This window comes from Pan paniscus, chromosome 1 (genome assembly GCF_029289425.2).
Source record: "Pan paniscus chromosome 1, NHGRI_mPanPan1-v2.0_pri, whole genome shotgun sequence".
Classification (NCBI taxonomy): Eukaryota; Metazoa; Chordata; class Mammalia; order Primates; family Hominidae; genus Pan; species Pan paniscus.
The window spans coordinates 187,977,461-188,001,688 of record NC_073249.2 but is presented as its reverse complement, the minus strand read 5'-3'; the positions used below and the strand labels follow the sequence as shown (position 1 = coordinate 188,001,688).

Here is a 24,228-nt window from a genome sequence, read left to right as displayed (position 1 = left end):
TTTTGGAGTAAATACATTTATTGATACCCATTTCATATATAGTTCAATGAAATAATCTATAAATATAAAAAGCATTTTTCTTTTGGATATCACCATGGTCCATGTAAATACTCAAGTCAGAATCATCTGCAGGAAGCACTCCAAGTCACACTGTTAGGTTTACAGACCTGAATATACATATTGCATTAAACAGTGGCACTTATGTACTCAAGTGGTCCAGTGGCTTTGGAATATATGTCTACTGGGCATGTGGAATAGAAATAATGTGTTAGGTTTAAATCAATGGAAAGGGTATCAACCATCAACAAAAGCAACAATTATGAATTAATATCCTAGGCAAAGAAAGTACCACAGTTGACACTTGGTGTCAGAATACTGGAGACAAAGTATGTAAAACAATGCCTGCTGCAGCACCACGTGCTCACTCCAACTCCCAGTGGACAGTCCCCCAATGCCTTAGGGTCACTCGTGGTCAACAAAATGCAATCAAGAAGCTCGATAGCTTAGAATAAAAGGTCTGTAGAGGCTGATATCAAGATTAAAGTAAGCTAAACATTTCAGTGACACAATGAGTTTCTCCCCTAGAAGGGGACTGTGGGAAAAACTTTTAATTCCCTTTGTTACACTGAGCATGATCATTTATCTAATGCAGAAGAAAGAACCCAGACATCTGGTACTCAGAACACAGGTGCAAACATTTTCTTCCATTTCAAAGTTTTTTCAACACTTCCGAGGGAACTAATGCAACCACCGTTGAGCCTTCCTCTCCACCTGATGCAGCATGAAATTTTCTCTCATTTCTTCAATATAGGAATGTCTTGCTGCAGACTATGTGTCTTCCGAGTTAGCAAGCAAATGCGTTTAAAAGGTCTTAGTTGTGCAATGTCCAAAACTGAAATCTGAGAGGCAGTGTTAGAACTTAAGCAAGGCAGAATTTTTAGAGTCTACTCAAATGAAAGCCTAAGTGAAGCATATAAAAATTCAGTCTTTTCTATTATTTTCAACTGGAATTGATGGCAACATTCCCTGGTAAGGATGGGTAACTGGTGTTATCTCCAGGTCCAAAATATCCCAACTACTTAAAGGGGACCCAAAAGAGGAGAAACACACACTTGAGTTCTGTGGTCTCCAGAATTTTTTTTTTTTTTTTTTGCCATTTTCAAAAAAGAAATAGTAGCTTCAGTTGTACACCACCAGTTGAAGGGGTTTTCATCCAAATGAGAAACTCTACCCCTTGTCTCTAGTGGAACAGGCACCAGATTCCCACAAGCGGCAGCTCCCATGTCCTGTAGCACGTGGCATCCGACCCTGGAGTGAAGAGTAAGCTGGCACAGAGCCCCGACGCTGGGATTCAGACTAGATGGCGTTTCGTGGCGTGCCATTGTGTGTCAGCGCTTTCAGACTGGAGGCACTAGTCTGGTGACCACAGCTCCTGTGAGAAGTCACACCCACCTCAAAAACCTCATGAATAGCTTTTCGGAAACAGTGGAAGTTGTAGTCTATTAAACCTGCAGGAAGGAAAAAGAAAAGAATGTCTCCTGAATTGTCAATTGTGAAATTTTATATTTGGGTTTGCAGCCAAAAATAACTCGGATAAACACTGGTTGGAAATTCTTAAGCCTCCAAACTAGATAGCAACTTCTTCAATCCTAAGAACAGCTGGTCATCGGTCAGGTGCAGTGGCTCACGCCTGTAACCCCAGCACTTTGGGAGGCCGAGGCGGGCAGATCACAAGGTCAGGAGATCAAGACCATGCTGGCTAACATGGTGAAATAATTTATTTTTGTACCAAAAATACAAAAAAAATGAGCCGGGCATGGTGGCGGGCACCTGTAGTCCCAGCTACTCAGGAGGCTGAGGCAAGAGAATGGCGTGAACCTGGGAGGCAAAGCTTGCAGTGAGCCAAGATCGCGCCATTGCATTCCAGCCTGGGTGACAGAGTGAGACTCCAACTCAAAAAAAAAAAAAAAAAAAAAAAAAAAAGAGCAGCTGGTCATCATATATATCCACCATCATAACGTTCTGCTAGAAAACAAATGCGATTGCCATTAGACCATCACCTTGGCCAAATTAATACCTCTGGCATCCAAGTTTCAAATCACTCAATTCACATTCAAGAAAAGTAAAATATTCAAATACACTGTGTGGCCTGCTTGAACATAGTGTGATCTTTCAATAATTTATATTTGATTTGATGAAAGTCAGTAAATACTTATTGAACAGCACGATAGAGGGTACAATATGTCAAAGGAAACAGCAGATATGGTCCATGCCTTCCAGACAGGATATGCTAGCTGAGGCATAAAGCCAAAATACAAGAAACAAACCAAAACAATCTGGTGTCAAATTGACTACAACTGTGAAGGAAATCCAAAGAAAAAGCCAAGTGCAGGGCAAAGTAATCAACTGAAAACTTCAGGGACAAGAAAGAACTTGGGGAATACAGACACGATTTAATTAGGCAGAAAAGGGGAACAAAATCACAAGAAAACTGCAGGAACCTGGCCATGAGAATACAGCACAGGTGGAAGACAGGAAAAAAAAACGGTCTGACTGGAGAGTGGGACATCAGAGAACTCTTGGTAGGAAATACTAAGAATCAGGTCTGAATAAGTAGGTTACAGCCAAATTAAGGTGGACCTTCAGACTCAGAAAAGAAACAAACTATAAAAGACAAGTTTTGATCAATTCAACTACATTAAAATTTATTTCTGTGCCAAATGTAAAATAAAAGACAATCAAGGAAATTTGAACACTGGCCAGATATTTGATATCATTAAGTCACTGTTAATTTTGTTGTTTATTGTTTTAAAAACCACTACCTTTTAGAGATACCTACCGAAATCTGCAGAGACAAAATGATTTCATGTCAGGCCTTTGCTTCAAAATAATCCAGTAGGGAAAGTGGTATAAATATGAAACATAATTGGCTATAATTTTGGTAACTACTGAATCTGGGCAATGGATTAAAAAGCTTTTATTATACTGTTTTCTCTACTTTTTTATATATTTGACAGTTTCCACAATAAAATTAAAAAGCTTAATAATCTATAATAACTGAGAAGCTCTCCAGGAAACATGATTGAAGTGTGTGGGAATGAGGGCTGAACCCAGGAGCTGAATGCATAGGGAATCCTCGTGCTGCTCCACCTTTGTGTAAACCTGAAAATTTCCATAAACAAAAAAAATTTTTTTTTTTTATAGACAGGGTCTCACTCTGACACCCAGGCTAGAGTGCAGTGGTACAATCATAGCTCACTGTAACCTCAAACTCCTGTGCTCAAGCAATCCCGCCTCAGCCTCCTGAGTAGACAGGACTATAGGTGCAAGCCACCACACCCAACTAACTTTTTAATTTTTTGGTAGAGACAGTGTCTTGCTATCTTGCCCAAGCTGGTCTTGAACTCCTGAGCTCAAGCGTCCTCCCACCTCAGCCTTCCAAAGCACTGAGATTACAGGTGTGAGCCACCACACCCACTCTAAAAAAAAAAAATTTTTTTAAGATTAAAATGGTTAGGAGCCAGGCACAAGTGATGCACACCTGTAATCCCAGCTATGTGAGAGGCTGAGGTGTGAAGACTGCTTGAGCTCAGGAGTTCAAGACCACCCTGAGCAACACAGCAAGATTCCCATCTCAAAATAAAAACACAAATAAAAAAATAAACTAACATAGGCTGGGCACGGTGGCTCATGCCTGTAATCCCAGCGCTTTGGGAGGCCAAGGCAGGCAGATCATGAGGTCAGGAGATCAAGACCATCCTGGCTAACACAGTGAAACCCCATCTCTACTAAAAATACAAAAAATTAGCTGGGCGTGGTGGCGGGCGCCTGTAATTCCAGCACTTCAGGAGGCCGAGGCAGGCGGATCACGAGGTCAGGAGATCGAGACCATCCTAGCTAACAGTGAAACCCCTTCTGTACTAAAAATACAAAAAATTAGCCAGGCGTGCGGGCGGGCGCCTGTAGTCCCAGCTACTTGGGAGGCTGAGGCAGGAGAATGGCGTGAACCCGGGAGGCGGAGCTTGCAGTGAGCCGAGATCGCACCACTGCACTCCAGCTTGGGTGACAGAGCGAGACTCTATCTCAAATAAATAAATAAATAAATAAACTAACATAGAGAAAAATAAGGAACTGCTAAGAATCAGTGCAAAAAAAAGATAAATATATATGGAACAGGTAAAATGTGAAAGAAGAAACCTGAATAGCCATGAAAAGGTACTTGCCATGAAAAGACACTTGCTCTAACCAGTAATTTAAAAAGTAAAAATGAGAATCAAATAAGATACCCTTTCACACCTACCAGATTGACAATAATTAAACAGTCTAACAATACCAAGCATTATTAAGGACAAGAAGTGATAAGAACTTCCACAGACCGGTGCCAGCCAGGGGTGAAAATAGTAAAGTCACTTTGGAGAGCTGTTTGGCAATATCTTTATTAGTCAAAAGATATAGGTACTCTATAAATTCCACTCCTAAAGGCATATCCTAGAGAAATTCTCCACACGTGCAAAGGCAAACTTAAACTTGTTCATGAGCATTTGTTACAGATTTGAAATTTTTTTAATAATCCAAATGTCCAGCAACAAGAAAATAAAATGTGGTATAGTCAACCCGTAGAATACTATACGGCAGTGAAAAGGAATGAACTAGAACTATGTGTCATCGATCTGAATAAATCTCAAAAACCACCTGAAGGAAAAGAATCAAGCAAGTTGCAGAAGACTACTTATATTTTTATATCATTTATACAATACTCTATTGTTTAAGGATAGACATGAAGTGAAAAAATGAGAAAAATAAAATACATATAGCTCAAAGGAAGGGATTTCAATTGAGAAAAACACACAGAAGACTTCAGCTGGCCAGGCAGTTGGCTCTCATCTATAATCCCGGCACTTTGGAAGGCTGAAGGAGGAGGACTGCTTGAGGCAACGAGTTCAAGACCAGTCTGGGCAAGAGAGAGAGATCCTATCTCTACAAAATATTTTAAAATTAGCCAGTATCCTGTAGCATGAGCCTATAGTCCCAGCTACTCAGGAGGCTGAGGTGGGAGGATCTCTTGAGCCCACGAGTTGGAGGCTACAGTGAATTATGATCATGTTGGGGCAATGGAGTGAGATTCTGTCTCTTAAAAAAAAAAAAGATTTTAACTGTATTTGTCATTTTGGTTCTTAAGCTGAAAGGTGAAGATACATGTTTTGATTTACCCAAAAATTTGTGTATATCTGAACTATTCCATTAAAAACTCAGGCCGGGCGCAGTGGCTCACTCCTGTAATCCCAGCACTTTGGGAGGCCGAGGCAGGCAGATCACGAGGTCAGGAGATTGAGACCATCCTGGCTAACGCAGTGAAACCCCGCCTCTACTAAAAATACAAAAAATTAGCCGGGCGTGGTGGCAGGCATCTGTAGTCCCAGCTACTCGGGAGGGTGAGGCAGGAGAATGATGTGAACCCGGGAGGCGGAGCTTGCAGTGAGCCGAGATCGCGCCACTGCACTCCAGCCTAGGCAACAGAGCGAGACTGTCTCAAAAAAAAAAAAAACACTCAGGTAGAGGAAGGACTTGTTGCAGTAAATAACAGAGCTACTGTAGATCCTTGAGTAGTTAAATAATATAAAATAAATTTTCTGAAAACTAATCTGCCTTTGGGATAAAAGATGACACATACTACACCCTCCACATATATGTCAACTACACGAATATTATCAAGTAAGAGACTACTGCAGCACCACTGGCCTGAAGCAATGAGAACCTGGAGTGGAATCACTGACAGTGAAAATGGAAAGGAAACCCAAGAAACAGTTACAAGAAACAAATGATCAGATTTGGTGAAAATTCAATATAAACAACATAGAAGAATAGAAAAAGGAGATCACGAAATCTCCTCTGTGAACCAATCTGCAAGGGCCCCTTCAGCAATCACACCACACAATTACCTAACTACAACGTATCTACACTTGGACAGGAGAAACTCGCGTAGCTAGTGACAGAAGTATGACAGCCACGAGAGTCACAAAACAGGGGAAATACTCATCAACCAATGATTGACATGACGTTGAAGGTAACATTCACAATATTTAAGAGAGAACGTCTTACTAATAGCTCCAAACATGGGACGAGAGCATGATCCCAAGTCACAGCTGGAGATGTGAATTTTTCAATCACATAGAGAAGATTAACTGAAGCCATGTATTTGATGAGCTGACCTAGAAAATAAGCAAGCAGAAAGACTTGGCTCTGACAAACAGGACTGAGAAAAAAAAAAAAAAAAAAACAGAAGAAACAGGAGAGGTGGTCGGGAAAACAAACACACAAAATATCCCAAGAATTCAGCTTCAGAGAAGGAAACAGAGAGGAAAGTTTTCAGAAAGGAGGGACTGACAAGATCACATGCTTAGAAGATTGAAAAGCCTGCAGAGTAAGAAAAGGCCACTGAATGCAGGAAGGAGGTAACCTGGTAACTTCCAAAAGTCTAGTTTCTATCATCAGAGTGAACAGGCAACCTACAGAATGGGAGAATATTTTTACAATCTACCCATCTGACAAACGGCTAATATCCAGAATCTACGAGGAACTTAAACAAATGTACAAGAAAAATACAACCCCATTAAAAAGTGGGCAAAGGATATGAACAGCCACTTCTCAAAAGAAGACATTTATGCAGCCAACGAATATATGAAAAAAAGCTCATCACCACTGGTCATTAGAGAAATCCAAATCAAAACCACAGTGAGATACCAGCTCATGCCAGTTAGGATGGCGATTATTAAAAAGTCAGGAAACAACAGATGCTGGAGAGGATGTGGAGAAATAGGAACACTTTTACACTGTTGGTAGCAGTGTAAATTATTTCAACCATTGTGGAAGACAGTGTGGTGATTCCTCAAAGATCTAGAACCAGAAATACCATTTGACTCAGCAATCCTGTTACTGGGTATATACCCAAAGGATTATAAACCATTCTACTATAAAGACACACACACACACGTATGCTTATTGCAGCACTCTTCACAATAGCAAAGACTCAGAACCAACCCAAATGCCCATCAATGACAGACTGGATAAAGAAAATGTGGCAAATATACATCATGGAATATTATGCAGCCATAAAAAAGGATGAGTTCATGTCCTTTGCAGGGACATGGATGAAGCTGGAAACCATCATTCTCAGCAAACTAACACTGGAACAAAAAACCAAATACCGCATGTTCTCACTCATAAGTAGGGAGCTGAACAATGAGAACACATGGACACAGGAAGGGGGACATCACACACCAGGGCCTGTCAGGGGTGGGTGGCTGGGGGAGGGATAACATTAGGAGAAATACCTAATGTAGATGACGGGTTGATGAGTGCAGCAAACCACCATGGCACATATATACCTATGTAGCAAACCCGTGCATTGTGCACATGTATCCCAGAACTTAAAGTATAAACAATAAATAAATAAAAGTCTAGTTTCAGTAGACTTGTTCAGATGGAAGCCAAACTGCATTCAGTTAAACAGGTAATGAAAGCATTTGAACGCAGAAAAGCTAGAATTAAAATCTTGATTTAAAATGAAAGATCAAAAAAAGAAAAGAGAAAGTCTGGACTATACATGGAAGGAAAGGGACAAAAGCAGTTTGAGCTTTTTTTTTCTGATAGCTATTTGTCTAACACTGCAATTAGTATTTTCACTTGTTTTCAAGAACCTGAGAAGTTATGGCAAAGAAATTAACATAAAAACAGCTTTTTAAAATGCTATTACCTTTTCGTTCAAAGCTTTCTTCCCTTAGAATGCAGACCAGTGCCAAAAATTTAGTCACCTCCTTTAAATAAAGGACAGTTGTATTATTCAGCTTGATAATTGCCATAGATTCTTTGTCATAAGCACTTCCACTTCCATCTTCCTTTAACCTATTTTAAAAGAAAGTACTATTCATTACAGGTTTCCCATCTAGGCATCTGCCACATTTAATCTGCACAATGACATCCACCCAGTCTCCCAAATGTCTCTGGGAAAGAATACTGGCTTAAACATATTGGGAGAGAGTGTTGTTAAGGTATAGTGTTCCTAAACACAGAATTTCAGGGATACCTATTAAAAACAACAACTCCATACACACCCTTTAATATAGATAATCAGACATTTGGAGAAAAAGGTGCAAACATATGTATATCTTAACCAGGGAAATGACAACGTTACCAACATCTCACCAAGTGGGGCTACTCACCCCCTAGACTGTGTTCTGTAAACCCAGCTGAGGTGTCTCCTCTCTTTACTGCCCTAAGGTAACAGGGACCCTCTGGGACCTGCCGCCTCACTTAGATGAGCTCCTTCGAGGCATATTCTATTTGCCAGGTCAATCACATTTTCACAGAAAACATATTTTTTGCTTCCTCACAAAAGCAAGAAAATACTTAGACTAAACAAGAACAGTCTCAGCTAGAGACTAGCAGGGACTATGTTGAAATCAACAACTTTTAAAAAGAGATACGGACTCAAGAGTCTTTTCTGATGTACTTGCCTATAAAAATCTAAAGGTTATCTAGCTATTGTTACGAATTAAGAGTTATCAAAAATGCTTTTTTAAAAGTATTTGCCTTCAAAAACAAAAAAGGTGAGGGAAATATACTAAAAAGAAAATGTCGGCTGGGTGCAATGGCTCACGCTTGTAATCCCAGCACTTTGGGAGGTTGAGGCGGGCCACCTGTCTTGAGGTCAGGAGTTCGAGACCAGCCTGGCCGACATGGTGAAGCCCCATCTCTACTAAAAAATAAAAAAAAAAAATTAGCCGGGCATGGTGGCTCACACCTGTAGTCCCAGCTACCCGGGAGGCTAAGGCAGGAGAATCGCTTGAAACCAAGAGGCGGAGGTTGCAGTGAACCGAGACTGTGCCACTGCACTCCAGCCTGAGTGACAGAGCAAGACTCTGTCTCAGGGAAAAAAAAGAAAAAAAGGAAAAGAAAATGTCAGGAGTAATTGGTAATTTTCTTTGGCAGTAAAACAATGTATCTTTTTTCTCCTATTTTCACTTTTCTATATTTTCCATGCAGTTTTTAATGAATAGGGGTGAGGTTTATTTTTTAAACTATTCCGAGCCTTACAATTTGTGTTCTCATATGGTAGCACAAGCATAATGTCAAAAAAAATTTGGGGTCTGGCATGGTGGCCCATGCCTGTAATCCCAGCACTTTGGAAGGCTGAGGTGGGAGGAATGCTTGAGCTTTGGAATTCAAGACCAGCCTAGGCAACACAAGAACACACACACACACACACACACAATTTTAAGGTGACAGAAATAACACTAAAACAGTTGTTAGTGGTTGACTTGAGTAGTGGCTCTTTACTCCTATTTTCATTTCTCTATATTTTCCGTGTATTTTTTTTTCATGAAGTGGGGGCTTATTTTTACTATTCCAAACCTTGCAGTTTACCTTCTCATACATTTCTTTGATCCTCACAACAACCCTGAGGACACGAATTATTACTATAGCCCTATTTAACCACATTATGTCCTTTCTGCAACAAGCAAAAGTAAACTACATAAATAAAAGAGGACTATGCCCATTGAAAAGATACAGAGGCCAGGCACATGGCATACACCTGTAATCCCAACACTTTGGGAGGCCAAGGAGGATCACTTTGGCCCTGGAGTTCAAAACCAGTCTGGGCAACAAAGTGAGACTCCATCTCTACAAAAATATCCAAAAGTTAGCCAGGTGCGGTGGCACACGCCTGTGCTCCTGGCTACACAGGAGGCTGAAGGAGGACAGCTTGAGCCCAGGAGGTCGAGGCTGCAGTGAGCTGTGTTCACTACTGCACTCCAGCTTGGGCAACAGAGACCCTAACTCAAAAAAAAAAAAAAAAAAAAGGTAGGAACTGAAGTTCATTAAAAATGAAGTGATCTCCTGGCAAAGTCAGGACTCAAACTTAGGGTTTTTAACTCAATTCCATGCAGTTTCCAGTACCTTAACTAATATAAAGTTAATTTGGGACGGCAGAGTGGAGGGGAAGTTGGTGTCATTTGCTTTTAAGAGTATAGAAGAAAACTACTTCCTTCTAATTGGAGAAGAGGAAGTTATAAGTGCTACATGTTCTCAGCTTATAGTTAAGATGCCCCATGTAGATCTTTTTCTGTGCCACATGGAAAGTGAGAACAAGAACTAACTCTGACAACAGGTTCCAACATAGACAACCCTGAAGATGATTCCCTAAACCAGTACCCACAGCCAGCAACTGTAAGAAACTATAAAGCTCCTAATGTCAAGCCAGCATATGATCTTGAATCACACACTAACATGAGAAAGAAATAAGAAAGGCACATTCTATTCAAAGTCTGGAGATTAGAGTGACTTGATTTGGCTGTGATTAATAAAATTAAGAATAAAAATATGTTAATGACCTTAAAATGCTTGCTCAGAATCTGTAAAGCATAAGATCTGCTTTCTACATTTATCTGTTTTAACAGTTTTTAAGACTATTAGGAAAATATGCTAATCTTAATCAAAATAATGCCAAGGCAGGCCAAGAGTGGTGGCTCATGCCTGTAATCCCAGCACTTTGGGAGACTAAGACGGGAATATTGCTTGAGGCCAGGAGTTCGATACCAGCCTGGGTAACACAATGAGACCCTGTCTCTACAAAAAAGTAAAATTAAAAAAACAAAAAAAGGCCAGCTGCAATGGTTCACACTTGTAATCCCAGCACTTTGGGAAACCGAGACAGGAGAATCACTTGAGTCCAGGAATTCAAGACCAGCCTAGGCAACATAGTGAGACCCCATCTCTACAAAAATCAAAACTCAGCCAGGCATGATGGCACACGCCTGTAGTCGGGAGCATCACTTGAGCCTGGGAGGCAGAGGCTGCAATGAGCTGTCATTGTACCACTACACTTCAGCCTTAGTGACAGACCATGTCTCAAAAAAAAAAAAGAAAGAAAAAAGGTTAGCTGGGTATGGTGTGGTGTGCGGCTGTAGTCCCAGCAACTCAGGAGGCTGAGGTGGGAGGATCACTTGAGTCCAGGAGATTGAGGCTGCAGTGACCCGTGGCTGGAGTGCAGTGATGCAATCATAGCTCACTGCAGCCTGGAACTCCTGGGATCAAGCAATTCTCCTGCCTCATCCTCCTGCTTAATCCCCCAAATTTAGCTAGGACTACAGGTGGACACTACCACACCCAGCTAATATAATGTACTTTATTATGTATAAGGTATTTTAAAATGTATTGGCTGGGAGTGGTAGCTCACGCCTGTAATCCCAGCACTTTGAGAGGCCAAGGCAGGTGGATTACCTGAGGCCAGGAGTTCAAGACCAGCCTGGCCAACATGGTAAAACCCTGTCTCTACTAAAAATACAAAATCAGCCAGGCGTGGTGGTGCACCCCTGTAATCCCAGCTACTCGGGAGGCTGAGGCAGGAGAACTGCTTGAATCCGGGAGGCAGAGGTTGCAGTGAGCCCAGATCGCACCACTGCACTCCAGCCTGGGCGACAAGAGCGAGACTCTGTCTCAAAAAAATAAATAAATAAAATAAATAAAATGTATCTAACATTGAAAATAAATTTTACAGTTAAATTTGATTTTTGTATTATAAAAAAGTTGGTTTATGAAATTTTGATTTGTTTTAAAGAAAAAGCAAACGTTCTACTCATCCATTGTTTAAATTAGAAGTGGGAAATATGAAACTTTTCTAAAATATATAATAAACTGACAATGTCTCATTTTGATTATGTAAAGAATTAAAACAAGCCAGGCATGGTGGCTCATGCCTGTAATCCCAGAGCTTTGGGAGGCCACGGCGGGTGGATCACGAGGTCAGGAGTTCGAGACCAGCCTGGCCAACATGGTGAAACCCCATCTCTACCAAAAATATAAAAAATTGGCCGGGTATGGTGGCAGGCACCTATAATCCCAGCTACTCGGGAGGCTGACGCAGGAGAATCGTTTGAACCCAGGAGGCGGAGATTGCAGTGAGCTGAGATCTCACCACTGCACTCCAGTCTGGGCAACAGAGCGAGACTCTTTTTCAAAAAACAAAACAAAACAAAAAAGGCCAGGTGCAGTGGCTCACACCTGTAATCCCAGCACTTTGGGAGGCCGAGGCGGGTGGATCACAAGGTCAGGAAATCGATCGAGACCATCCTGGTTAACATGGTGGAATCCCGTCTCTACTAAAAATACAAAAAATTAGCCAGGCATTGTGGCGGGCACCTGTAGTCCCAGCTACTCAGGAGGCTGAGGCAGGAAAGTGGCGTGAACCTGGGAGGTGGAGCTTGCAGTGAGCCAAGATCGCGCCACCACACTCCAGCCTGGGCGACGGAGCAAGACTCCGTTTAATAAATAAATAAATAAATAAATAAATAAATAAATAAATAACAAAAGAGAGCATATAATCATAAAAGTTAAAGGAATAGACAGATATAGAATAGGTAAGACAAATGTACTCTCCTACTCAGAGGCAGCTGGAGAAAGACACCGAAAAATTAAGCAAAAGACCAAAATGAAGGGCAGAGTCAGAGGTGAAAGAGATATTTAGACTAGATGGAGCAGAGAGAAGACACAGGTAGTAGAAAGCAAAGATAATGCTAAAACATCTGAAAAGCAACTTGAGAGTGCTGATGTTAATATACCAGGGTAATCTAGGAAGTCAGAGGGTACAGAGAATGGTATTAACTCTTTGTTTGTTGTTTTGTTTTGGTAAAGCTGAGGTCTATGTTGCCCAGACTGGTCTCCAACTCCTGGCCCCAAGCGATCCTCTCACCCCAGGCTTCCAAACATCTGGGATTATGGGCACAAGCCACCACACCTGGCCATTATCAGCTTTTGAAAAGCCAGTAATTCTCCAAAGTTTTCACCAGTCCTCTGGCCTATTCTACAAAATCACTTGCTGGCTGGCTTTCATAAATTTCTATAGCGAGTTTGGCAAATTTACATAAAGGAGGAGCTCAAATTTTAGAGATTTATTTTGGAAACTTGTATATATGGGTCAGATTTTTATAAGTTCTTCCAACATCCAAAATTCTAATTACTTTCTTTGCTCTCTGAAAGATTAAGAATCCCTAATTCCACAAAGCCTGAGGTTAAATCAGGAACCAGAATTTACTTTGTTATTCAGACCATTTTAAATAAATTAATCTAGTTTTTCAATCTAACTAAGTTCCAGTAGTGAGAAGACACAGTGCAACCCTCCCCCATCCCCACAACAGCGGGAGAAACTTGCAGTGATAAACAAGTCCAGTTCTAGTCATGCTTTCCAACTTTTCTTAGCCATTCTCTGAAGGAGTAAGACCCAGCAGCCAACTTCCAGAGAAATCATGCTCCAAGTTAAAGCACTATGGTCAGAACAATCCCAGTTCATGTAGTACCACTTGCCAGGGGCCTCAGAAATTAGTCTTCTGAACAAATCAAGTTAATAGTTTTCCGCCTGTCTGAGATATTGCAGGAATATATACATAACTTACCCATATATACAAGACACATCAATTACAACATCGATCATGTCACAGCAAAGTTCATAAGATTGCATATCCACAGGGGAACTGTCTGTTGCAATGTAGATTTTGCTGACAACATCAAAGAGAAAAGCTTTTTCAATACCTGAATTCTTGGAAAAACAAATGGGAAACTGTTCAGTATTTTTTAAGAATCACAATTTACAACTTATCAAAGATCTAGAATTATTGAATAACATCCAAGGTCATTTTTAATTATATAACCCAATACCAAAAAACAAATAGCACTTGCTTGAGAGACTCTTCTATTATCCAAAGAATGAAAGAGGAATTATTTCTCTACTCTGATTTACTGACACAATTTCCTAAGTCAAATCTTCTTCTTCCTCTTTACTTAAATGAATTGTTTTCTAAGACATCACAAAAAATTTAACAAAAATCTCTAAAAATCAAGCAATGCTACATTTTCAATAATCCTCTTATTAATATAAACCATCTCTGATTTGAATCACTTTGCTATCAAGAAAGGCGTTATGTGGCAATTTACAAACCATAAAAGAATTACACGTTGACATCAACATCTATTTAAGAATTCAGAAAATAACTTGAATAATATGTTATTTATTTTACATGTTAAGTGGGTCACTAGTCTTTGTACTTGATACAGATTAATTCAAGACTTTTTTGGAAAATTTGAAAACACAAATATATTCCCAAAAATGGAATCAGAAGCTGCAGTGAATTAAATATGAATTGCTCACTTACTGATATAAAGATATTTAATAGGTTTTCCAAGGTCGGCAGTTGTGGAATGAGTTTCTGCACCACCTTACTAAAGGCTTCAAATATTGAATGGTCATAGATACTAGTCAGATAAAAGCTGAAAAACACAACATAGCTTGATTAATTTGAAAAATACCTTATGTTCTATGACAACTATAATAATATATAAAATTTTAAGTTTCTTAACATTTGATTTCAGTGAGTTCAATAAAGCCTCTTTATCTTGTCTACCATACCCATCACTCAAGATGACAAATACACTTTCCCACCTGGCTTCATCTCTTTACTGCATTTACACAGCGGGCAACTGAAGTAGTACTGAGAAAAGGATTTTCAGGTACATAAACTCCAATATTCACCGAAGTCTTTGCAATCTGATCCAAAAAGCTTTTTTTAAGCACATAACTGAGACCAAAAATAAGACTAAAAACCGAGAAAACTAGAAGAGTTATGTGACATTTATTAAATAAGAACATAATTCAGGTTTCTACTAAAATGTCACCTCAAAAAGTTCTTTCCAGACCAGCCTACCTAAAATAGCACTCGTGTACCCAAGGCTTTCAACCCCTTTCCCCTAATTTGTTTTTCTTCACACCACTGGTAAGTACTTAAAACGATACTATACATTCATTTAGGTGCTTTTGAGCTGTGTCACTGAAAATGTTAAGTTCCAGGGGAAAGAGACTTTGTCAGTCTTGCTCCTAGCAGCAAGCCCACTTCCATGAACAGTGCTCATAAGTATCTGCTGAATAAACAAATGAATACAATTGGTGTTTAGAATTTATGTAAAGAGCATATTAAACAGGATGGGAGTCGGGACTCTACAGAGAATGGAGGAATCTACAGGAGTCTGGAGGCCTAAAAGGACTTACGGTGGAGAAGTAACACGTGTAGATTCAATAAAACATGTATTTGAGAGGGAAGCCTTTAACAATTTAAACACTGTCAACAATTCTATCTGCTTTATAACTCAGGGAGTACAATCTTCATTATATAGTCGCATCCACCACACATTTATATGTATATATAACATCAGAGACACAGAACTTTATAGGTAATTTAAAGATACTTTCAGCTGGGCGCGATGGCTCACGCCTGTAATCCCAGCACTTTGGGAGGCCAAAGCAGGTGGACCACTTGAGGTCGGGAGTTCGAGATCAGCCGGACCAACATGGAGAAACCCCGTGTCTACTAAAAATACAAAAAATTAGCCAGGCGTGGTGGCGCATGCCTGTAATCCCAGCTACTTGGGAGGCTCAGGCAGGAGAATCGCTTGAACCAGGGAGGCAGAGGTTGCGGTGAGCCGAGATGGCATCATTGCACTCCAGCCTGGGCAACAAGAGTGAAACTCCATCTCAAAAAAAAAAAAAATACTTTCAAGGAGCTGACCTAAGAACCTAATCTAGCAAGACAGGGGTCTAATCTAGATGTAAGAGCACTGGAACAGGTAAGGCCAAGATGACCCCATAGATACTAGGGAGAAAGGAATATTTTAGTGTTTCCTGTAGGCCAAAAGGTGAGCAAAGAAAGAATGTCCCGCACCTTTGAGGCTTGAGGTAGATGGGGACAGGGAGAACCTGCAAGTCACAGGGCATTTTAGTAAACTGAGTTTCTAGAAACTGGAAATGAAAAGGAGCTTCATCCATAGGACTGCTAGTACTAAATAAAAGTCTTTTTTTTTTTTTTTTTTTGAGACGGAGTCTTGCTCTGTCACCCAGGCTGGAGTCCAGTGGCACGATCTTGGCTCACTGCAACCTCCACCTCCTGGGTTCAAGCGATTCTCCTCCCTCAGCCTCCCAAGTAGCTGGGACTACAGGCACACACCACAATGCCCGGCTAATTTTTTGTATTTTTAGTACAGATGGAGTTTCGCCATGTTGGCCAGGCTGGTCTCAAACTCCTGGCCTCAAGTGATCTGCCTGCCTTGGCCTCCCAAAGTGCTGGGATTATAGGCATAAGCCACTGTGCCTGGCCTAAATAAAAGCTTGATGCAACATTCTACTGAAGTTAACAAGGTCTAGGACCCTACATGGTACTGAGGAAAGGGATGGCATGTACCACTGGGGTGGGATGCCCTGGAAAGGAACACAGACACGGAGTAAAGAGAATCAGAAGGATCCCCATGGAGCACTGGGGAACACAGGACAAGAACGGCTCAAAATCCAGGTAAAAACTATTAGCAGTGGATTCCCAAAAAAATAAGACTGAATTTTTGTGGAGAGCCACTTACATTTTCTCCTACAAACATTGCTGAATTTTTATTTTTTTAACATGAATTATTTTCAAATTATTTAGAAATTTAATCCAGGCAAACTAGAGGTCAATGAGACTTTTCGACATGGTTTCCTAGAAGAATAACTGAAAGATCTTGGAGCCTGAGACCCAGAGAATTTTAGGGGGAGGGATAGCAGTTAGCTTGAGCCCATGAAGAAGTCACAACAATAGAACGGGGACAGAGAAATAACTTGCTGTCTCTCTCCCCTTCTCCCTCTTTAAGCTACTTCTATCATCAAGAGAATATTTTCTTGGGTACTTTTTAATACTCATTTCTACCTATATCACCAAATAAAATAAGATGTACAAAAATATTCCTCATACACTTTTAGAATGCAAATACACAAATCAATCCTATCTAGTAGGTATTATTTAACAATAATTTCTTAACAGTAGTTACAAACCAATAGTCCTCTAAATTTAATAGCAGCCTTATGCACATTTATAAGATAAACCCACCTAAGCCAAACTTTATAGAGTTTCATAAAAGTATAAAGTGTTTTAAAAGCTAAGATATATTACAGTCAGTCCAGGGGGGAGGTGGAAGGGAGCCAGCAGGAAAAATAAAAATGAAAAATAAAAAGAGTCAGTCCAGATTTGAAAGTGCACTCTCTGTATAAGGCTGTTCCTACTGAGAAAGATACTGTCTAAGACTCAAGCTAAAGACTTCTACAACAAATGTGACAGATTCACTTCACTGATGCAAGGCGGGGAAAAGTAATGAAACCAAGAGGAAGGAGTCCCAAAGCAGATTTATGCCATGAAGAAACAGCCTGACTCCAGTCTCTTGAGATGAATTTGGAAAAGCACCAGTGGAAACACTTCACATGACTTCAATCTCCAGGAAAACGCAAAAAGTGGGTAATTTCTCAATATCAGGCTCCCCAGACAGCCTGGAATTCAACAACAAGATCAAAAACATAAAAGATGTGGCAAAGGGCACACAGGTAGCAGAAAGCTATGGTGTTTGTAATGACAGAGATGGGAATACATTTACACATTGTTCAGGGCTTTCATATCAAACACACATGTTGTTACCTAAGATGGAGTTTTTCTAGCCCAGCATCTGCAAGGTCATCATTGGCCCTTTGATGAATGTCCCTCTGTGTTTCTATTTTGTGATCATCAGACAGACCATCAACTTTGTGAATAAAAACCTCAAAATTCATGTCTGGGTTAACTTTGTAGGCTTTAGAAACAGTAATGTGAAGTCTTGTTAAAGCCTCCATGTAGTCATCCTGTAAGTCAGAACAAAATATTTTTTAAAATAAATCTTACAAAAGCCAAGTAATGAGTTAAAGCCTCAAACCACCTCTTTCCCCAACCACAGAAAAATACTATCCTAATTATCATCAATATTCAAACATTCAAATATACTATACTACTAAATAACTCTTCAATTGTCTCAAGATAAAAAAATTCAATTACCAAGTTAATGCTTGTAATTTTTAATATTAATTTAAGAAAGAAAAAATGAAATGAACATTCTTTCCCAACATAATTTTTTTAAGTAATCCCAGCTCTGCCATTTATTCAGTGTGTCACTTTAAGCAAGCTGCTTAAACTCTGATCTCAGTTTACTCATCTGTAAGATCAGAATTACAATACCTACCTAACAATATTGTGAAGCTTAAATTAATTAGGTCCTGTACGTGAAGGCACCCTCTGTAGAGCCTATCACTCAGAAAGCATTCTTAACTAATGCTTAAGCTTATAAAAAGTAAGCTTCTTAAAGGATAGGGACTTGCCCCATTCATCTCACTGACTGCCACATGCTAGGCCCTCCATAAATGTTTGTTGAGCTAAACTCAATTTTGACAATTAAGTAAACTATTCACTCTAATATCTACTGACTCAGTTCTCATATTCCTTTTTATGTTATGGGATGGGATCCTTTCAGGGAGTAACATCACTATTATTATAAAATTATTATAAAATATGGCAACCAATAAAAGTGGAAAGCCAATGTTAGCTGCTCATGAACTAGGACTCAAGGATGTAAACCATATCTCCTAATCATCTGATATTCTGTACCTGCACAATGCATGTCTGCTCCCAAAGCACTCTGCAACTGCATCTCTTACACTGTTAGGGAATCTACTGCCAAAGAGATAAGCTGCAAGCACATGACAAAGAAGATAAACAACTTTCCTTTGTTTCTACATCTTTTTCCCACCAGGAAAGAGGAGTAAACACATTACTGACTACCTGTGCGTCAATGACGTATATCAATGCTCCTGTTCCCCTGAAGATCATCTCATAGTCAAAGGTTGGGTCAAAAAAGTCCATTTGCCCAGGAAAATCCCATATCTGGAAATTCACAAAGGAGCTATTGGAAATGTCATCCTTATAAATCTTGTTGGTACTTTCCAAAAAGAGGGTCTCGTTGGGTGACATCTTATGAAACACCACCTGTTAAAAGAAAACAGGCAATTTTATGACTATTAAACTTCAGAATTTAAATTTAAAATTCCACCCTGGTTTAACATTTAAACATTTGATCCCACAACAAAAAAAAATTTTTTTGAAAAGTAGAAACTGAATGGTGAATCCATTGGTATTCACTATCCCTTTATTTTTGACAAAAGAAGACACCAAATTAATTTCCATTAAATCTATTTTGGAGCTAAATCTTTTCTCCTATGTTCTATGCACCATACTCAGTACTAATAGTAGCAATCTCTATCACCTCCACTAGTTTTTCTGGGGGTAAGCTAACAATTCTATCAAAATCTGCTTTAAGATTATAAAAGTCTTACAGCTAAAGCTTAAGAAGTCTGGTTTAATCAAAAATTACTTGAATGCCTACCTCAGGCTCTGAGGAGTAATTTAAAAAGTGAAACAGACTGGACTCTGCCCTCATTGACTTTGCAGTCTAAGAAGGGCAGTGACTATACCAAGTAGAAAGTGAAAACGTCCAGGGGGAGGCCACGGGGACTGACAGGGAAAAGATAGCTCTCATGAGAAAAGAAACGTAAAGGCAATTGTTAAGAGTCACAATAATCGGCCCGGGTGCGGTGGCTCACGCCTTCAATCCCAGCACTTTAGGCGGCCGAGGCGGGCGGATCACTTGAGGTCAGGAGTTCGAGACCAGCCTGACCAATATGGTGAAACCCCATCCCCACTAAAAATACCAAAATTAGTCGGGCGTGGTGGTGCACGCCTGTAGTCCCAGCTACTTGGGAAGCTGAGGCAGGAGAATCACTTGAACCCAGGAGGTGGAGGCTGCAGTGAGTGAAGATCACACCACTGCCCTCCAGTCTGGGCGATGAGCAAGACTCCATAACAAAAAAAAAAAAAAAAGGATCACAATAATCACAACCTACACAGTTCTAACATAAAACTACTTTGCCTCTTACTTTCTAGAAGAGAAAAGTGAACAATTACTCTCAAGGTTTTCTCAGTAACAAATGTGAATAACTGAAATTAGTTTACTAAAAACCTACAGTCAACGTACCCAAGTTTTGCTGTAGAGGTGAAAATCAAGGTAAATAAAACACAGTACTCCAGCAAATCTGGAAGAACGCTGCTTTTTAAAAAGATCCCATCTACAAAATATCACAGATCCAGAAAGAAAAAAAAATCACAGATTTATTTTGGATAGGCCTTTGCAACAGAGTGGAGAGGTGAAAAGACCAGGTGCCTGCTGATACTAGTTTTATTACCAGCTCACTCCGCGTATAATGGGTTTGGCTGATGGAGGAAGTCAACCTTGCCTCTATTTAACCCTTACTAAACAGTGTAGGCCAGCGTGGTGACTCACGCCTGTAATCCCAGCACTTTGGGAGGCCAAGGCGGACGATCACTTGAGGTCAGCAGTTCGAGATGACCCTGGCCAACATGGTGAAACCCCGTCTCTACTAAAAATACAATAATTAGCCGGGCGTGGTGGCGCGCGCCTGTAATCCCAGCTATTCGGGAGGCTGAGGCGGGAGAATTGCTTGAACCAGGGAGGTGGAGGTTGCAGTGAGCCGAGATTGCACCACTGCATTCTCCAGCCTGGGTGACAGAGCGAGAGACTCCGTCTCAAAAACATAAACAAACAAACAAACAAACAAACGTGTACAGCCCTCCATTTGTTCATGAAGGCCCAAAAGTGAAAACAAACAGACTAGGTCTGCAAAATATTCTCAAAGTCTCAGATTTTTAAAAACACACCCCTACAGGGGGAACAGCACCAGTAATTACATTCACCAGGCCACAACTACTGAAATGGGTGCAATCTCACTACCCAATTCCCAGTAATGCTACAGCGAAGTCTCCTTCACATCAGTAGCGAGAATTACAACGCCCAGTGTCTTAGTCACAACTCTTCCTGACGCTGCTCCCTGGGGCTCTGCTGGGAATCCCGACACACTCAGGTCACCTGAAGTGAGAACAAATCAAAACGGGCCAGGGGAGGGAGTCAACGAAGTTCTCCAAGTGAGAACTGGAGAGTACGTCTCAGTTTCGTAAATGACACAGGAGCTGGGTCCCAGGGGGCGGAGGTCTTGGGCGGTGCCACCGGGCACCTGCCTCCCTGCAACCAGTTTCGCCTTCAGCGCTCCACTTGGCCTCAGCTGACTTGGGCGTGGACACAGAGGTCGGGGTCCCCGCGCGGGCCGCGCCTGTGCGCTCGCAAGAGTGGAAGAGAAAGTGCGGAGGGACGGAGCGCAGGCGGGCCCCGGCCGCCGCCCTCCCGGGCGTCCCCGCTACCGGCCACCTGAGCCCCGGGGAGGGGGCGGGGGACCGGGCGCAGCCCTGCTCACCTTCTGGATGGAGGACTTGCCGCTGCGCCGGAGTCCCATGAGCAGAATCCTCGGCTTGGAGCTGTCAGCGCCCCCCGGACCACAGCCACCGCCTGCCCCTGCCCCAACCCCGCCGCCCGCCGCCGCCGCCTCCTCTTCCTCCTCCTCCACGCCGTAGCCGAAGTCCTTTGGAAACGAATCGGCCGCGCCGTAACTGCCGGCGAGGGGCGTCTCCTCCGCCCCGTACTGCAGGGACATGGTGCTGGAGCCGCCGCCGCCCGCGCCCTGACAGGCCAGGCCAGGCCGAGCCAGGCCGCCGCCTCCCCAGTCCGCCTCCGCCGCCGCCGCCACCACCGCCACCGCCCCCGGCAGCCGCCACAGTCCGGCCCGCCCCCCAGAGCCCGGCTCTCATAGGCCCCGAGCCGAAGCCCAGCCGTTTATTGGCCGCCCGAGCTGCTACTCGAGAGCAGCAGGGTAGGTGGTGTCCCGTCACGTGCCGGAATCACCTGACTCAGAGCCGCGGAGGGGGGAGGAGGAGTCACGAGGAGGGCGGCCCGGCCGCGCCTCTAGCCCGGGCTCGGGCCCTCAGCCCTCCGCCCCGGCCCGCATACAACGCTGTCTGCACCGCTCCCCTGCCTTCTTCCGGGCTCCCAGAGCACCGCTATGGAGATGCTCTCCCGGCATTTGAGGAAGAATTGATTGTCCTCATCCTGCAACTGTACTTGCCCAACCGATATTTATTGATGCCTGCAGTGTCCTGGGTGCCTACCAAGGGGCACAGAACTGGATCCGACTCAGACCCTGCCTGCCTTCAGGTTGCTTGAAGATGAACAGAGAGATCGGACCTCTGCGTAAGTAACCTCGCTACGAAATATTATGTGGGAAGGTCACGGATAAATAATGCTCGGGAGTTGAATGAGAAAGCGTCTGAGCAGATCTAGGTGGATGGATAGATTGGGATGTGCAAAGGTATGGGGGAGCCAGCCACACTGAGGGCAAACCTCAACCAAGGCAGAGTCATGGGTCACCGTGATAGTTTGTTCTAGCAGGTAGCTGGACTCTGATGGGAAAGCAGATGCAGCCAAGCTAGAACATCTTATCTTCTTTCTTCAGTAAGTCGCCGATAGTGGATACTGCTGCCACTTCAAACCCAACGGGACTCAATTTGCCCTCCTTCCCGCCTTGTCAAAGTCTACTCTAGGAATTCCATCCCCCATAGAACACTGCCTCTTCTATGACCTCGTTCAGATTAGAGACCAAAGTATTGAATAATGAAAGCAAACAAAAGCAAATGCTTGTCACCAAATATGTCCGAGAAATCTAGAGGAATTTTTATCTTTGACAATCAGGCTCTAGAACTGGAAGTTTGAGAAGAGGATCCTCTTAAAAGCACAGCCCTATACACTTTTTAAAGTACAGGAGTGGGGGTGCTCCCAGCCCTCCAAGGAGACTGACTTCTTGATTATGAAGGAAAAATTCGCACATGCGGGCAGGTCTGGGACTTTGGTTTTGTCTGAACCCAGAAGTTAGAGGTAGGATACACCCTTAGAGGTCATCTAGCCCAACCTCTCACCTAAAACGAACCAACTCTATAGTGTCTAATAGACGTGCAGAATGCACTTAAATAGTTCGAAGGTAAAAGAGCTCACCATCTCGAAAGGCAGCCAACTCCACTGTGGTAAACCTTTGTTTAAAAATTGTTAAATCCGGCCGCGCGGTGGCTCACGCTTGTAATCCCAGCACTTTGGGAGGCGGAGGCGGGCGGATCATGAGGTCAGGAGATCGAGACCATCCTGGCTAACATGGTGAAACCCCATCTCTACTTAAAAAAATACAAAAAATTAGCCGGGCGTGGTGGCGGGCGCCTGTAGTCCCAGCTACTCGGGAGGCTGAGGCAGGAGAATGGCTTGAACCCAGGAGGCGGAGCTTGCAGTGAGCCGAGATCGCGCCACCGCACTCCAGCCTTGGCGACAGAGCGAGAATCCGTCACAAAAAAAAAAAAAGTCTTAAAACCAAACCACACTCCCTGAAGCCTATAATAGAATAAAATAGGAATAGTCTTCATCTTTTTCATGACAGCCCTTCAAATACCAGATTGCAGTATTCATTACCCACTAAGTCTTCTCTGTTCCTTGCTGAACATCCTCAGTTTCAACCATTCCTATCGTGCTGTTCAATACAACTGATATACATGATAGACATGTTCTTTATCTGCACTGTCAAACATGTAGCCACTAGTCCTATGAGGAATAAGCACTTGAATTGTTGCTAGTGTAACTAAGGAATTTTTTTTTTTTTTTTTTTTTTTTTTTTTTTTTTTGAGACGGAGTCTCGCTCTGTCGCCAGGCTGGAGTGCAGTGGCGCGATCTCAGCTCACTGCAACCTCTGCCTCCCGGGTTCAAGCGATTCTCCTGCCTCAGCCTCCTGAGTAGCTGGGACTACAGGTGCCCACCACCACGCCCGGCTAATTTTTTTATTTTTAGTACAGACGGGGTTTCACCATGTTGGCCAGGATGGTTTCTATCTCTTGACCTCAAGATCCACCCTCCATGGCCTCCCAAAATGCTGAGATTACAGGTGTGAGCCACGGCACCCCACCAGGAACTTAAATTTTTAACTGCCACTTGCAGCTAGTGTGTACCAAATTGGAGAGCCCAGCCTTATATATTCAAATCCTCTATTGGTCACTCTTTATATGCATTCCAGCTTGTCAATATCCATCAAACATCTGACTCCTACAAAGCAATACTAAACAGTACAACTTTCAGAATGACCATTTAACACCTAGACAATATTTCTATTCCTGCTTTCCAGAATGTAATTTTTTTTAAGCATCCATAGGGTGGGTCACATTGATAATCACTGTAACTAATACTTTGTCAGCAATCCTAGTGCCTAAATGTGTATAACTGCATTTTTTAACCTAAATGTAAGACTTGATACTTCAACTTTTTGGTTTAGGCCCAGCAGTTTGGGTATTCCACGTGGTTAATCATTTTAAAGCT

At 42.1% G+C, this 24,228-nt stretch overlaps 1 protein-coding gene and 1 long non-coding RNA gene across 2 annotated transcripts in view; one reads left to right on the top strand and one right to left on the bottom strand.

Annotated features, from left to right (window-relative positions):
- RRAGC (Ras related GTP binding C) lies at positions 1-21,607 on the bottom strand. The gene is made up of 7 exons (XM_034961758.4): positions 21,245-21,607; positions 18,705-18,908; positions 17,535-17,734; positions 14,205-14,319; positions 13,449-13,591; positions 7,754-7,902; positions 1-1,508 (listed from the first exon to the last, which is right to left on the bottom strand). The coding sequence occupies exons 1-7, from the start codon at positions 21,479-21,481 to the stop codon at positions 1,357-1,359; spliced, it is 1,200 nt and encodes a 399-aa protein (XP_034817649.1). The 5' UTR covers positions 21,482-21,607; the 3' UTR covers positions 1-1,356.
- The window catches only part of LOC129393443 (uncharacterized), a 59,061-nt gene continuing 56,335 nt past the window's right edge, over positions 21,503-24,228 (top strand). Inside the window, exon 1 of the long non-coding RNA XR_010113466.1 lies at positions 21,503-22,074. This is a non-coding gene — a long non-coding RNA (uncharacterized LOC129393443). The remainder of the gene's footprint in view (positions 22,075-24,228) is intronic.